Genomic DNA, 18,146 nt, shown 5'->3' on the forward strand with positions numbered 1-18,146 from the left:
TGTCTAGAATGTGTTTAAACTTTAGACTTTCATTCAATTTGCCAGAGACACAATTTTTTTTGGGCATATTCATTAGAATTTGATATCTTAATTTGATGTTTGACTATTGAATATCAAATATAATCTAACAAGTTTATGAAACTGCTTTCTAATAGTATTTTATTTTTTATTTTACTTAGTGCGAAAAAGTGGAGGTTTTTTTTGCTTATAATGGTTGGTTTCTTGTTTTGTTTTCAGCAAAAACTCGTGTTTGGGCCCATTTGGTTAAGTTCATGTTTTTTTAAAAAAGTTTTTTTGGCATTAATTTTTTTTTAATAATTTTGATGTGTTGTTTGTTTAATTTTAAAAAGAAATCTGCTTTTATTTTTTTTACAAAACAAATCCTGCTTAAAAAAACCACTTTTTAAAAAAGCATTCTTTAATAGTTTAAACAAACTCACCCTTTGTGAGTTTCTTGCTCGTGTTTTTTCATGCGTGAGTGTGAAGTAGTTGGGTTGGGCCGGATTTGAAGCGCTAGAACGTTGCTGAGTTGCCAACTTGACAGGCTCGTTGGGTTCTTGGGCTGCTAAGATTTTAACTATTGGGCCGAATTTTTGACCGTTCTGGCCCGAACCTTTAATTGTTGAGCTTATTTTCAAGAGCACAATAGAGCCTGTGTTAAAAAATCAAGAGAAGGTGGCACGCCTTTGCACGTGGCATCAACAAGGAGATGAGAAATTGAGAACATGGTTAAGCTCTAACTCCAAATGGATGTTAATATTAATAATATTATATATATTTCTTTTAATTATATACTTTTTAAAATTTAAAATACTCGTACAAACAAGGCCAAAATGGCCGTACTAGTTAATAATGCATGAAAGTAATAGAGCAACGTGTCATTGGACAATAATATCCAAACAAGGCATAATTACGTATTTGACGACAGACCCTATTTTTCTTCGATTCTAATTAGTCTCATTGCCCAAACTCACTACATAACCCACCATTTCAGTCCACTGTTTTTGTGCATTATTGTTTGAGTCTGTTTTCCTTAATGCATTTTTACTTAAAATGTGTGAGTTTAATTTTGGTTCTTTTTTTTTTCTTTAAAAATTGAGATTATTTTTCCAAGTAAAATTAGTGAATTCCATGCATGAAAAACATTTTTCTTCTGAAACCCCTATTTTTATAGTTTGCCTAACATTCATTTTAAAGTAGATAAATAACATTCATTCGAGAGATTAAAAAAAAAGTAATTAATTAGTGTTATATGTTGACACGATACTGCAAACACTAATGGATAAGCATGAAATTATCACCTAACTTTTCGTTAAACAACAAATATCAGATACGAATATAGAAAAAAAAAATAATATTATATTTTTGAAGGATGAAAACCCAAGAATAAAATTTAAAAGAATCAAAATTAAAATCAATTTATTTTATAAGAATCAAAAACATATTTAAGTTTGAATAATAAATGCTTAAAATAACTTTTTTTAATTTTTATTGGAATCAACCACTAAACAATCTTTCTTGAGATGAGTTAGACCATTATATGCACCCAAATTCCCCCTTTGGCCATTTAGCATAGTTATATGACTTAAACTTGAGATCAGTTGAAATAATCTTACGCTAATTTATTCATACAGTAAATAATATTTTTAAAAATTGATTAATGACACATTCATAATTAAGTTTTTTTTAAAAATAAAATATAGTAGAACATTCCCAAAATTATTTTAACAAAAAGTCTTATATAGAGAGACACTATAAATATGAAATTATCACTACTTTCCCTTAAACATATAAGTAGTTAATATAACACACCCACTGAGAAAAAAAAATGATATTAAATTTTTGAAAGATGAAAACCAAAGAACAAAATTTATGAGAACCAAAATTAAAACTCGTTTATTTTACAAGGATTAAAAAAATATTTAAACTTAAATAATAAATACCAGAAATAGTCATTTTAATTTTTTTAATGAACCACAAGCAATCTTCCTTGAGATGAGTTAGACCATTATATGGGGGAAAATTTTTCCTTTCAGTATTTAGTACAATTATAATAATTCAACTTGAGACCACTAACTAGATTGAAATAGTCCTACACTAATTTATCAATACACTAGATAATATTTTTAAAAATAAATAAAATACAGTAGAACAATCTCAAAATTATTTTAACAAAAGTGTTACACACACTGTAATTTTGTTATTTTCAAGGTAATTTTTATCAAATAGTAATTAATAATTTGCATGGTCATAACATAATTTTAGTACTTATTATTTTAATTTTATTTATATTTTTTTATTATAATTTAACCTATTCTTTTTTATCCGTATAAATTAAACATGATACTAAAGGGTTTACAATACACACCCTACTCAATTAATTCAATTATAGTCTTATTTACCTAACCTCTTTAGGAATGTATAAGATAGAATCACTAGTATAGTGCAACTTAAATATTATTTATAACATCCAGCCAACATTCTACAACATCTTAACCCATAATTAGTTATTGCACATCAATCAAGGAAAATAGAGAATACAATAGACAATTTTGATCTCTACTATAGAAAATGTTGTTGGAGAGACAATAGAGCATCTACATCCTTAACAATGTGCTTGTTTTTCAGTTCGTGGTGACTTTGATTTTTGAAACATGTGCTAAATATATAGTGTAAAAGTAACAATTTTTTTTTACTAGGTTTTAAATCAAGTGCTTTCTCAATATTCAAAGTTAAGATCACTAATTAAACAATATAAGAAGTTCTGCATTTTGATAATTACTCTTTTAAAATTATGTAATATCTTTAATAGGGTGCAAATTAAAAGATTAGGCTACTCCTTGGTGTTTAAGGTCTATTTCATTTCATTTGAAGTCCAACATGGCTTAACTTACTTTTTTTTTTATATAAAAAAAAGTCTAATTTAGATTTTTTAAGAAGCCTTTTTAATTAAGTTGGTCAGGCTGTGTTTCTTTAGAGAAACCTACTAGCCTTGACAGGTTGATTTGTAATTAAAAAAAAAATATTATTTTTATAAAACTATTAATATTTAATATATAATATTATATTATTAATTTAACAACTAAAACATTATACTTTTTATACCAAAGCTAGTGTTAATATCTATAAAATTTAAGATGTTTTGCGGTTTTAACCATTCATAGTGTGACAGGTCAACCAATAATAAGCTTATTAGTCTGTGTAGTAATAGACTCATTATCTTTTAAGTTCATTTAATTATCATTATCTAATTTAACTTGGTATACAAAAATATAAATATAGATATAAATATTTATACCATCGAGATAACATTTACTATATGTTATAAATACAGTACATAAAAAAATAAAACAACACATTAATACAAAATTTATTACAAACTTGATAATTATTTTGATACATTTGAGTATATATCTATGCTTTACAAACATTATATTGACGTGGTGGTGACTTCTGAGAAGAAAGACGAGGACGATGTGTTGACAACCTCAGTATTGAAGTCTCTTAAGTTGCGTGAAGGAGATCAGTGGAATTGGTGGAAGAAAGAAGGAAGGTGCTATGTCTAGTCTAACCAAAGACAGATGCACTTCACATTCATATATTTGATGAAAACAAGAGCTTTGCCACTCTGTTCCCCACCCAATTTGAGTGGCTCTATTTCAAATTCAACCCTTACTTCTTACTTCTTCCAAGTACTAAACTCAATCTGGATTGGTGTCAAGTAGATTCATTGAAGTCAACTAAAATAAAATTAATGAAAGAAATAAAAAAAGAAAAATCACAAACTCATCAATAGTTATTTCTTCTTCTTCTTCTTATATAGATTACAATTTTTCCCAACTAGAAAATCTTGTTCGAATAGAGTAAAACATATCTATTCTCAATATTTAACCAACTTATATTCAAGACTCAAACTTTGCTTAAATTTAAACAATTTTGTGCTAGTTAAATCATTTGGTGGTGTAATTATTTTTCTTAAATCAAAAGTTTTGCCTAGCCATTAGTCAGTTTTCTTGAATTTTGAGATTGTTTAAACTTTAAAAAACAATTTTAAAACAAGTAATTCTTATATAAGTAAATTTCAAAGGAAAAAATAGAATGTGCTTCTTAACAAAAAATAATTTAAGTAAAAATAATTTAAACAAACATATTAAAAAAACATTTATTTTAAAAAATAAGCTCGAACAAACTAACCGTTTATCTATGTCATGAGCTTGATCGAAAAAATGGTTAGTATGTCATATTGATTAGAAACTTGGTGCATATATTTTTGGTTGGAATAAAATGAGAATGAGGAAAGATCTTCGTTCTCTGGTTTAATTAGGGGATTGTTATAATCGTATCAAGAAATGGTTAATATGTCAAATTGATTAGAAACTGAATGTGTCTGGTTTGATTTATTTTGAAACAACCAATTGTACGTTTTATAGCTTTTTGAGAAAAATAAAAGGCAATTATTTCTCTACACTTTAATTAAAGTAAACATGCATTAAGGATTGAATTTATTATTCGATATATTTTTAAAATAATATATTAGTTGTAATATTTTGATTTTTGTGAGTTTGTATTTACATAAATTTGTTCTCAAAATTATCACTTTACTATCAAGTTCGTTCAGTGGATAGGTATATTTAGGTAAAAAAAAATAATCATCAATAGAATACCAAAAATACTATTACTAAAAGGTGAAAATATAAGTTGACTTAGCTATAAAAGAAAAAATAAAAGAAAATAAATCGTAAGTTTAAATCCTTTTATTATTAAAAAATAATAATTAACGATTAATATTTATATAGAAAATTATAACTAAATGTTCATAAATTCAAGTATGTCTTTCATTCATGTGAGTGGAGTCACATGAATGATTCCACATATATCAATTTAATTATAAAAGTTATTGTATTATATATTTTTTTTTCAAAGATTAATAAAATTTATTTATTTTTCTAACTTTATTTTAAAGGTGTATATTTTAATTAATAATAATAACAAGAAATAATAATAATTGGAGCATTTGGTAGAAAATGATTTAATTAAATGTAGTAGTTTTTTTTACCTATAATTAATATTTTTTTTACGATTCCTCCGCATCCAATTCCAACGAACAATAAAAAAGAATTGATGGAGTATAATTTATGATGTTTTCTTACGGTAGGTATGAGTAGGTGTCCACAAGCCAACTTTTGCTGCAAATTTTAAATAATGAACTGAGTGTGATATAGTACGTACTAAATTTTGTGTACGAGAATATAGTTTTTTTTTTCTTTCTAAAATATGTTTTCCGTTCCTACTAATTTAATAAATTTTATATTTATTTTTTGATATTTTTTTATTAATTTTTTAATAAAACAACAATTTATTTTTAATTCCTGATATATTTTTTTTAATCTTTGATAAATTAATTTTGTATTTGTTCCCAGATAAAAACAATAATTTATTATTAGTCCTTCAAAAAGACCAATTGTGCTCATATACATTGTACTCAACTAGTCATGCCAAAACTGCACTATGTATGATTTTTTCATAAGAGAGGATGGTATTTTTTTTCTTTACCCTTCTAAACTCAGAATACATTGTTGAATCGGAAAATAATTATATATACTGATGATTAAATGTGTCTCTAATTTTATTAATGATTCCATTTAAAAGAATTAATGGACTGTAGGTTAGAGAAGTGGCGCGAGAATTCTTAACCCGCCGTTGAAAACGAGAGTTAAAGACACTACCTTCAATCTAACAGTTGTAGAATAACCCTTATTCAGTTTTTTTCACACTTTAATTAGAAACTTAAACCAAAATAAGGATGCATGTGTTTCGTGTATTGTAGCCAAAACAAATGTCGACTCTCTAATTGGCTATTAAGATAAAAACACGAAACTAGAATAATGATTATGCTAAGGATAATTCATTAATTCGAGGTGAATAATAGCAAAGTAAAAGTCAAGATGATTCACACATTCAAATTTTTTAGTTTATAATAGTTTGTATATATCATACCAATGATTGTGAAATGGATTATAAACTTGATGTTGAATATCCCCTCTCTGAAAACCCCAAGCGTATTGCACATAAACTATACATTGCATTTGCATAGCTTATAAATGCTCGCTACAATTTTAACTTAAAAATTCACACGAAACATTGATGTAACAACATCATAATATATCACTATATCCATTGAATGAAGCAAATTTGAAGTTAATTCAAACCACTTGGCGGATTAGTGATAAAATTTCGCTTCTCCTTGACATAATCTATTCTTAAGCTAAGATAATATCACTGATTAATGTTAACACCAAATACAAATTAATTTTTATCCTTGATTTGCCTGTGCGATAAAGACATAAAACTAATAGATAATATATTTAGGGTATAAAGTCTAAGTCTGTAATGAATAATAATGATGTGTAAGTGGGATTAGTCACTATTTGAAATTTGAATTTATGTTAATAATTAGTATTAACATGCTAATTAAGAATTTCATTTATGTACCATTTGACTAAGGGATAAAGTTTTAGGTGGAGATTTAGAAAGATTTGTGACTATTGATCGATAACGATTATTCCTTCCAATCTTCTTACTCATTGTAGTGTATTCATTACAAAAGTTACATTCCATATTCACCCGCCAGAAATTAACTTGCTCTATACCATTTACAACATTATGAAAATAAAACTACCAAAAAATTCACGATAAAACATGTTGAGGTAACAATGATATTATAACTTTTTGATAATATATAGGAGAAAAATGGATACACAATAGAAAAGAAAAAGAAGAGAAGGAACATTTGAAATATTTCTATATAAAATGAAAAAGAAAGTAAAGCGTTTTATATATAGTAGCATTATATATAGCTATTAATAATTTAGTTGTTTTAACAGTTAATACTAACTATACCACCGAATGCATGAGACTAATTAACTTGACATTGTTTTAGTTCAATAACTTAGAAATAGAATTTTGTCACTCATAATTTTATCTGATTTAAGAAAGATTTATCTTCTACAAGGATACCTATAATTCATAAAAATAAAGTTAATATGTATAAAATGATATATAAGGATAAGTTTATGTAGTTTATATATATATATATATATATATATATATATATATATATATATATATATATCTTTATTTGTAAGCAAAATTTTTGACTTAGGAAATTGTAGTTTTAGATTATTTTACATTTAAAGATTAAATATTTCTTAAAAATTAAAAATGAATAATATAAATATTGTATGTAAATCAATATTTTATTGAAATACTGAAGGAAAAAATGCAAAAAAAAGGTTATAAATTCAGATACTACTATTAAATACCCGCACCTAGCTAGAAATGAATATTTCTAATGTGGATGGTGAGTGGGTCGGAGGGAACCAAACCCACCCTGATGTACAGCTCAATGGCTTCAAACACTTCATAATTCATTATTAGAACCAGAAAAGTAACTAAAGCATTTTTTTGTGTGTGTGTGTACTTTGTTTCATTTTAATTAAATTTGAATAATTGTAAAAAAAATAATTTATGTAGCAAACTGGCTATGCAAGAGTAACAAACTAGCATATAGAAAATTAATTATAATTGAAGACTAAATAACTATTCGGAATCTATTTCAAGAACAATTATTATCTAGTGCAAGATAGATGTGGCTAGAATTTCCATTAATCACGTGTCATAATTGAAGTACCATTTTACTTTGTTTATTATAAAAAATTACAGTATTTTGACAATACTAAAAAATGTCAATTATTAACAGGTAAAAATTAAAAATTGTCAAACCTTAAAATTGACTCTACCAATTTTGTTTAGTGAAACTTAAATAATTGTTAGATTTTATGAGTCTAAATTTACAATAAGATATGGATTACATTAATATTAATATTATATGTGCTGATAATATATATTTATTGAGATCAACAACATCAAATTCGTACATGCTAAGATGCTAAGGGAATACAAATCAAGACAACAGAAAAATTGATGAAATAATGTAAAATCAAGTTGATATATCTTCCCTTGGACAGAAATTTAAATTATTAATTATAAATTAAAAACATTTTAACTTTTTTATTTCTGCTTTAAATTAGTTTAAATACTATAGGACTTCATGAAATTGGGGATGATAAATTTAAAATGGGTGTATTTTTCATTGACAGCATTTTAGTCTAGTCAAGAACAGCCTGTGTCTGCGTATCATTTTCCTATGCCACAATTCCATTTGATGCTGATACATCAACAATAAAAGCATTTTGTCTCTGCACCCCAGAAGAAAAGCATTTTGGGTTTGGGTATAAGTTTCTCTAAAAACACTTCTAGAAGAAAAAAATGAAATGAATTCCTCCATTAGTTAAAATGAGTTTTTTAGATTTGTAAATATCATCTCATATCTTAAAGAAGCTATATTGATGAGTTTCTAAAAATTAACTCATAGAGAGTTTATTTTTATTGATAGAAAAGTTCATCTCATTTTTTTTTCTTATTTTCTTCTTTTAAAAATGCTTTTAAAGAAACTTATCCAAACAGAACCTTTGTCTCAAACTATTTGACCCTCATTTGGCTAATGAAAAATCAACAGATACCAAAATTAGAATTAGAATTATACGGTAAAAAATTGCTTTGAATTAATTAATTTAATATTTTGTTCTTTGTATATATACCTCTGATATCTTGAACCTTTAAATTTTAGATATACAAAATAATTATAACACTTTTTAATATAATTTTTATTATTGATTATGAGACCCACAAAATGATAATTGATAAGTAAGTCCCGCTCTTTTTCTAATGAGTAATATAGTGTTGGAAATATTACGTTAGTAAATTATATTTCTAATTTACTTGGAGGTTAAACACAAAAGGAAAAAAAAAAAAAGAAGTCATAGATTTAAATTTCTCCCACCAATTATTAACATTGGTGGATAAAAGAATTTATAGATATATCGTGATTATTTTTCCATCAATTAGAATTTGAATCTAAAAATGACAGAGATGACAATTTGATCATCTATTAGTTAAATAATTTCAATTAAACACATTACTCAAATATGTTTTTATTCAAAGTTAATAACAAAAAAACAACCATAAATTTACAATTTAACTCAAGTACTGAAGTTCATTCATAATTATAAACCCAGATCAAGATTATTAACAAAAACAAAAAACAAATTCCACTCGTTACCCTATATTAGTTGAAGCGACTAAAAGAAAGAACTTCATTATTAAATAAACGGTATTATGTGCTAGCTTTGATTAATAAATGAACGGCAAGAATGTTGTCAACACAATTTATAGCATAGTAAGATACTTTTTCAACATATTTTTTTATTAAATAATAAATAAATTTTGTTGAAAAGAAAGTGGAATCTATATATTGTTCAATGAACTTATATAAGTTTTACTTAATAGTTAATAGTATAATTAGTTAAATTATTTGTGAACTATTCAAATTTAACAAGTTCAACAATTGATTTTTTTTTATAGTAAAAAAGGTCTAATTTGATTTTGACCTCGCCTATATGAATAAAATAGATTCAATTTTTATAAAGTAGACATTAAAGACTTTTAAATATCTTGTGCGTGTAGACATGATGAAAAGAGATATATTTGGGAAATTTTAATTTTATAAAAATTATTATATATAACTTTTATGCTCAAATCTTCCTTCATTCTTTTTTTTTACTTACTTTCATCTCATGTTTAAAAATTAAAATGCTACTTAATCTAAAATAATAAATTAAAAACATTTCAAAAATATATTTAATAAATAAAAAATTATAAATAATTTAAATTAAATTGCAAATCAAGTCAAAGCTTTAAAGATGGCTCATTTAAATAAAAATTAAGAAGTACTGGCTTAAACAAACATGATTTTTATGCAAGACTAACTAGAGCGTTAAATGTTGCCACCCTAATATTAATAATAAACGTATATATTAAAATTATTAGAAAAGGTATATAATATTAGTATTTTTTTTCACGCCCTTAAAAATTATGTAAAATTGGATAGAGAAGAGAGATATTAAAATAAAAGAAAAAGAAGAAGAAAGAAGAAATATAATAGATATGGTAAGCTATATGTATAATAGGAAAAAGGGAAAGAAAAAATATGTATAAAATGAATGTAAAAGAAAGAAATATAAAAACAAAGGTGAGAGGAGAAAAAAATGAAAAAAATAATAATAGAAAAGGAGAATATTTGTTATTGTATTTCAAATTCAAATTGTCAATTTCTTGTACAATGTTCATAAACTTATTTCATTGACAAAGGTTAATAATTAACATATAATTCTGAAAACAATATAAAGAGAAGACTAATAATGCCATTTGGTTAAAAATGCAATCATTTATAACATTTAAAATAGTAATAATGAATTATAAAAAGAAAAATAAATTATACTCAAATATTTTTTCCTAAAACAGAAAAATATAATATCTCCATAATAAAAACTATATAAAAAAAAAGAAATAGAATGTTTGTCTAAAAATGATGAAATAATATCATTTTCTTCAAAATGAGCCTATAAAATGATAATTGTATATTTTATAACAAAGATAATTATCTTAATTTTAAAATACCATATGCTCACCACCGGGCTGAGTTTATGTATTATTTTTAAATACTCTGATGTTTTTTCTTCTTTAAGAAATAATACTCTGATATTACTTTGTTAAAATTAATACATATTTTATACGGTATGCTTCTAAGAAAAATTAAAGCATGTATTATATTTATAAGACTTAATTTTATTTTACTGCATAAGATGTATTTAATAGTCATGTTAGTTAAAATGGTGTATGTAATTAAATTTAATAAATGTACTAACGAAATTTATTAAATGGTGATTAAGAGTTCTGTGATATATTAACATCCTAACATCAAAATATTAATGCACATGTAAGAGAAGCTCTTCTCATTTTTATATAAGCCTAACGTTCACACTTGTGGCAGCAGCAAGAGTTATAGAGGTCTTGAGCCATTGTGGGTGCAAAAACCCATTATAAAAGGCCATCAGAGAGAGAGGGAGAAAAGACAGAGAGAGAAGACAGAGCAGCATCCTCAGAGAGGCCATTGCTCTCTCTTACAAAACAACAAAGAACATTCTCTCTCTCTCCCTCCCTCCCTCTCTTGCTCTTCATCATTCTCTCTTTTTTTTTTTTTTTTTTTTTTATTTCAACCCTTTATTTGCTTTGGCTCTCTCATAATAATAACTTGATCAGTGTTCTCCCCTTGGAAGAAAAAAAAAGTGGCATGCAATTAGCAAACTAACACTACTCTTCCCTCGTCAATTTTTTGATCTCTCATTAATTTCCTCAGTGTTTTCTAAGATCCAGAGAGGAGCAAGGTTAGTTATTTCTAGCTTCCTTTTTTGCGTGACCCTGAAGCAAAACATAAATATAGCAACTACCCAAAAGAGAACATTCTGCTTTCTTTACCAAAGTTGGTTCATTTTCTGAAATCCATTTTGTTTGTTTTGTTTCTCAGATGGAATCATTTCAAGGTTCAAGGGATGACATTTCCTACCAAATGGGTTTGATTTGGAGCCAAGTGAAGGAGCCAGTGATCGTGCCAATGCTGAGGGTGTCAGTGTTTCTGTGCTTGGCCATGTCGTTGATGATGCTGGTCGAGAGGGTGTACATGGGCATTGTCATTTGCTTGGTGAAGCTGTTTGGTCGAAGACCCGAGAAGCGTTACAAGTGGGAGCCTATGAAGGACGATGTTGAGTTGGGAAACTCTAGTTATCCCATGGTCTTGGTCCAAGTCCCAATGTACAACGAAAGAGAGGTCATTTTTTTCTTCAACCTTTTAATCATATTTTTTTTTTTCATGAAGACTTCAACATAAGACTTTGGTTATATCATCATAATATTGTTGATCATCAATTTTTGTCTTATCGAAAAATTCAATTAATCATTTTTAATTATATTTTTTTCATTCATAATATTCAAGATGTTACTTAAAGAAATTGAGTCTAATATTTTCGCTCACACTCATCACTTATTTTTGACACATTTTTTACATATTTCTAAATGATTGAATGTAGGTTTATCAACTATCAATTGGTGCAGCTTGTGGTCTTTCTTGGCCTTCAGACAGAATCATCATACAAGTTCTTGATGATTCTACTAACCCAACAATCAAGGTATGCATGTTATTGGAATTTGGGTTAAACTCCACAAAATGGACTTTATATATAAACTATGTACATTAGTCATATTTAGTGAGTGAGTGGATTGATTGTGGGAATTGTGAATCAGGAGCTGGTGCAAATGGAATGTAGTAGATGGGCGAGCAAAGGGGTGAACATAAAGTACGAGGTGAGGGACAACAGAGACGGGTACAAAGCAGGGGCTCTGAAAGAAGGCATGAAACGGAACTACGTGAAGCAATGTGACTATGTTGCCATCTTTGACGCGGATTTTCAACCGGACCCTGATTTCCTCTGGCGAACTGTCCCATTCCTTGTCAACAACCCTGAACTTGCTCTTGTTCAGGCACGTTGGAAGTTTGGTATATTCTCCTTCACTCAACTATCAATAGGAATTCAAATCACAATCTCTCTTTTTTTCTTTTAACCACAAAATCAACCTTATAATTATCAAAATATTAAAATTCATCTATGTATGTGTTTAGATAAATATTTATAAAACTAATTTTTTAGGTAAAATGATTTATATTTAAATTTTTTTGTCCTGAAAAGAAGTTTGTTATAAAATTTAATATAATTTTTTCAACTCAACATAAAAGTTACTTTTGACACATTTAGGCAAATTGAACTTTTGAAGTAAAATCAATTTTACCTGATGAGATAACTGAACATGAATGTTTTTATAAAATCAAATCTGACTACGGTTAAAATCAGCTTTATTCTCTAAGAAGCTGGTATTTCTATATTAGAAGTATAATTTATTGAGACCAACAACAGATGACGTAAGTCTCACTTTATAATTAAAAAATTTATACTAAGTCTTAGTAATTTCTAATTGTATATCAACAAAAAGAGTCCAGCATTGTCTTGATTTTTGGTTCTAGGTCTTTGGCGGCTTGGCTTTCTTTTTCTTGGATTAACCATTTTTATCCTTAATCCGGAGTCATGGTTCTGAAACTACAATAAATAAAAAAACTGTCGGTGGGTGGGTCTTGTTTTAGAAAATGTTCCTGTTTGCTACTAGGGCTAAGGTGGGTCCCACTTTGTGTTTGAGATGGCATCAACATAGGCCACGTGTACAAGCCTCTTACCGTGTTCATACTTTCTTTGTTTGGTTTCAGTTGTCTTCAATCTTCATTCTGGAAAAAGTAAAAGAGTGTGGAATAATAAATACCAAATCTCTTTTTATTTTTATTTTGAATACAGTCTGTCATGAGAAGTCACCATCATAAAAATGAACTGATGGATGATTAAACATGATGCAACAATAATGGCTTCCGGGGATTAAGAGTTCTTAAAAGGGTTCATTTAATGCGAGAATGGGGTTAGTTTTCTGTGGCCGAAAAGTGAGATAGCATGCATAGTTGGACCACAGTGGCAGGTAAAACTAAATTAGTGTGCGAGTTTATAGGCCCAGCAACTCAATGAATAAAGGGAATTTGATACGCAATACCTTCATAAATTTTCTTTGGAGTAAATAGATAATATGGGGCTTAACTAACAATAATTGATATAAGGGATAATAATCTTATATTTTTTAATTAACTGATTCGAAATTTGAATTAAAGTTGTTCTTTAGATATAAAATAACTCATAAAAAAAGAATACTTATCTTATTTATATTTATAACAAAAATTTATTATTATTATTATTTTCGGTAAAAATAATTTCATATTAATATCATCATAAAAAAGAAAGATACTACAGTGTTTGGTCTATTGTTTTTTTTGAAAGATCAGATAATTTTATGTTAGTGATATAATTAAAGTCATTTATATCTTCCACCTAATAATAAGGTTATTATAGTAGCTACCTACAAAAGTATGTGCTAGATTTGTACGTATTTAGGTCGACTAGTTTTTCATGTTCGGACTCTGAACCAAAAAGTATTATGTGGAAGAAGCATGATTTTTAGGAAGATGAAGTGTTATTGATGTCACATTGTCATTAGTACATACAAAATATTTTTACCAGCTATACGAATATCTAACTAAAGACTAAATATGGTTATCTTTGTTTGAGTGGTATATATATATATATGTGTGTGTGTGTGTGTGACGTATGGATGAAACTCTCTGATAAAGAAAATATGATTGTGGTATGTATACCTATCTAATCATATACTTATCTAAATAATTATGTAAAGTTGCTTGCATAAAATAGAAATGGAAACAAAAGGAAAATTACAATTTTAAATGACTATAATTCATCTAGCTATCTGCGTAGTCAATTATTATGTTCTGTAAGCCTTTTCATTAATTCTAATTATTTGGGCAGTACTATTCTTTATTATTTTACAAGATTACTATGCTATAATTAGATTAAAGGAATGATTATGTACAAAACAAAAATTGCATAGCAATCACGCATTTTCATTACACTTTGTTACATACACATTTAAAAAGCACAAGGAATTCGTATTCCAACAACATGATTACTATATAACAAAGGAACATATGATAATATTGAAGGATGCTGTGTGCATTGTGCTATCTGAGTAACTTTTAAGCATACCAATTAAAAGAGAAGGACATAGTACTAATCCAAGAATAGACTCGAGCATGTGCATTACCACTTTACCAGAAATTTTCGGCTCATACCATTTGAAATTTTTATTTTATTTTTTTTCAATCAAGAAGTTGCAATTTTGGTTCGACTATTCTTAAAGTCCGAAACATAATTATTGTGGATTGTTGTGACCGCAAAAGAGAGCAATACTTGAAATTAATCTGCATGCGTATTTCATGGGGTACCTCTGTTTTACTTACAAGGGCACAACACCGTTGTTGATATAATTGTGGTTGTTGAAGTCATGATTGTTCATAAGATGTTTATTTTTCATCTCTTATCTTCCTTTATTGTAATTATTTTTATTTGGATCATTGGATTTTTTTTTTCTTTTCTCTAGTACTATACTATTTCTGCACACATTTTTATTTCGTTATTAATCTTAGATAATACACATTTATTAAAAGAAAATCTTCTACTACTATTGCATCCGGCAGCTGCATGTGCAATTTTAATGGAGGATCCTAACTTCCCAGTCACACTGTCTATATCTATTACTAAAAGACAGCTGAATTGATATCGCAAATCATTCCTAATTACAAGATGAATTTTTTTTAATTTCTAATTTCATTGTAGCAATGTTGTTGAATTAACAATGCATTTTCTTCTTTTTTCAGTGAATGCCAATGAATGTTTGATGACCAGGATGCAAGAGATGTCACTGGATTACCATTTCACTGTGGAACAAGAAGTGGGGTCTTGCACTTATGCCTTCTTTGGCTTCAACGGTAATCAATCATCTATGAAAACAATTTCATCCGTTTTCCTTTTTTAAAAAGAATAATTGAATTTTTTTTAATTAGTAGCAATGAAAAATAGTGACAAGGATTTACAATAACTAACTCACTACTCTGCTCAACCAATTAAGTTAGACCCTGATAGAATAATTGATTTTAAGTGCAATAGTGGAAATGTTTTATTGTGGTTGTGGCATGATGAATTTACAACCAATTTTTGTACTCATATAAATGACACAGGAACTGCTGGTGTATGGAGAATTTCGGCGCTGTATGAGTCTGGAGGGTGGAATCATAGGACCACAGTGGAAGATATGGACCTGGCTGTGCGAGCCAGTCTCAGAGGATGGAAATTCTTGTACCTGCCCAATTTGAAGGTTCCATTTACTTAATTCAATATATGACCAAAATTTAATGAGTGTGTATGTTAGGACTTAGGATAAGATAAGTTTGTTTATTTTTTACAATGACTGATTTTCTTAAAAGTCATATTGATAATGGTTTTTGATTAATTGATTGTGTAATTTTTTTGTTACATACGACAGTGCATGACGATTAAACTTTTTTTTGTTGACATGGGATGAATAATTACATGAGTTTATTAATTGGACTATAGGTTAAAAACGAATTACCAAGTACTTTGAATGCCTACCGTTTCCAACAGCACAGGTGGTCTTGTGGACCAGCCAATCTTTTCATGAAAATGTTCATGGAGATTATGAGAAACAGGGTAAGGTTGCTTGCTGCTCCCTTGAATTGGTAGGACAGAAAGTATTGACTGGCTATTTATGACCAAAATTCTTATGTGTCCATTGCAGAAAGTGTCCTTGTATAAGAAGATATATGTTATTTACAGCTTCTTCTTTGTCCGGAAGGTCGTGGCCCACATCAACACTTTTATGTTCTATTGCATTGTGTTACCCGCTACAGTTGTGGTGCCTGAGGTGGTTGTCCCCAAGTGGGGTGCTGTTTACATCCCTTCCATCATCACACTCCTAAATGCTGTTGGAACTCCAAGGTCTTCATTTTTCTCAATTTTCCCTCCTTTGCTCTATAATCTTTTTATTTTTTTTATTTTTATCGAGCAAGTTAGTTTGTTAATTTTGTGAGAAATGACAATGGGGAAGATTCCAACCCTCCACCTCTCCTCTCTTCTTTCTTCCTTCACCCTTCCCGAACCATTGGACCAACCTTATATCTCTCCTTTGCTCTATAATCTGTTTGCCTATACTATCAAATCTCATAAACAAAAGTAGGATTAACCTAGAAGAAAATAGTTCATGCACTGACAGTTTAAATCGTTTTTACACTATCATTAAATTACAATTTAATATGTATGATAAATTTGTTAATTCTATAATAAACTATCTCGAAAGTTATACCATGATTTCTGATTGACAATGTAACAAATTCTATGCTGACATTGCATAAAAATCAAACTCCTTTCTTAGATGATTCACGAAGCTCATAATAAACACTTTCAAGTGTGATTCATTAGTCATAGCACATATGAATGGCTTTAAACCATGTAAAAAGTAACGAGGAATTCCTAGCTAGGAATGAGCAAGCACAAACTGGTTGCATGAGACATTCTCAACTGGTCTAAGAAAATTAAAAACTTTTAAAGACAATGAACATGTTTTACTACAATTGTAGCCTTGTAGACTCAAGGTGTTTAACTATTTTTTCAGGTCACTCCACTTGCTGGTCTTCTGGATTCTCTTTGAGAATACCATGTCTCTGCATCGAACAAAGGCAACAATTATTGGTCTGCTAGAGGGTAGTCGAGCGAATGAATGGATTGTCACTCAAAAGGGTAAACCACCCAAAAGTCGGTTCAGGATAAGGTATAATAAAGTGTTGCTATTCTAGGTTTCATTAATCAGATAACAATAGCCTTCACTAATTTCACTTTTTAGATGATACCTCTAACTGTGCTTGCCTATCTATATTTGTTGTCTTTGTGATGAATATCATTAGGATTCATCATATGTTGGAACTTCTTGTTGGATTCTACCTCTTCTTCTGTGGCTGCTATGATATTATGTTCGGGAAAAACCGCTACTACATATTCCTATACATTCAATCAATTGCTTTCTTCATCATGGCCTTTGGATATGTTGGCATTTTCGATCCCAACTCCTAGAGGACTTGACAACACTTCATTCAGATATCTACATATTGTAATAGTGTTCACAGTATAATAATCTGTGACATTAAATTAAAGCTTGTGTTAATATAAATTAATGGGTGGTCATTCTTCATGGTTCTGCATATTCAGAGTCGGTGGCTCGAAACAGTTTTTTTTTTTTTTTTTTTTTTGTGAATACTCAACAAAGATACATAAGGAAATTACAGAACTTATTCTCTTGGAAATGAAGCATACAGAAAATGAATACAGCATTCTACAGGCATCGATCTTCCCCGGGCAAACATCTTTGATTGGACACATGGTTTATAAGATTTTGTAGTTCTATTTTTTTTTAAATTTTACTGATCACTTCCTTCTTTTGCCTTTCTTTACTTGAATTTGTTTGAAGAAATAATAAACATCTTCAATAAATGGGGTAGATTACAGAATTTCATGTTGAATCTCCTTTTTGTCTTACTTGCTCTCTGTCAAAATTATAGTACAAAATAGTGTGTTTGGACCACTCATTAAAAAATAAGAAATTATGTTTGGAATGTGAAA

The 18,146-nt window shown here is 28.1% G+C and overlaps 1 protein-coding gene across 1 annotated transcript; it reads left to right on the forward strand.

The window, feature by feature from the left end:
* The first annotated feature begins 10,953 nt into the window (after positions 1-10,953).
* Positions 10,954-17,818, forward strand: LOC114370255 (glucomannan 4-beta-mannosyltransferase 9-like). The gene is made up of 10 exons (XM_028327558.1): positions 10,954-11,345; positions 11,486-11,785; positions 12,045-12,143; positions 12,259-12,511; positions 15,335-15,445; positions 15,695-15,831; positions 16,071-16,184; positions 16,273-16,472; positions 17,146-17,301; positions 17,435-17,818. Exons 2-10 carry the CDS (start codon positions 11,486-11,488, stop codon positions 17,598-17,600), a joined length of 1,536 nt encoding a protein of 511 aa, XP_028183359.1. The 5' UTR covers positions 10,954-11,345; the 3' UTR covers positions 17,601-17,818.
* The last annotated feature ends 328 nt before the right edge of the window (positions 17,819-18,146 follow it).

This window comes from Glycine soja, chromosome 10 (genome assembly GCF_004193775.1).
Source record: "Glycine soja cultivar W05 chromosome 10, ASM419377v2, whole genome shotgun sequence".
Taxonomy (NCBI): Eukaryota; Viridiplantae; Streptophyta; class Magnoliopsida; order Fabales; family Fabaceae; genus Glycine; species Glycine soja.

Coding starts and splice junctions, on each gene's coding strand:
- LOC114370255 (XM_028327558.1), top strand. CDS start 11,486: ATGGAATCATTTCAAGGTTCAAGGGATGACATTTCCTACCAAATGGGT. Junction 12,144..12,258: donor CTACTAACCCAACAATCAAG/GTATGCATGTTA, acceptor ATTGTGAATCAG/GAGCTGGTGCAAATGGAATG. Junction 15,832..16,070: donor TGTACCTGCCCAATTTGAAG/GTTCCATTTACT, acceptor ATTGGACTATAG/GTTAAAAACGAATTACCAAG.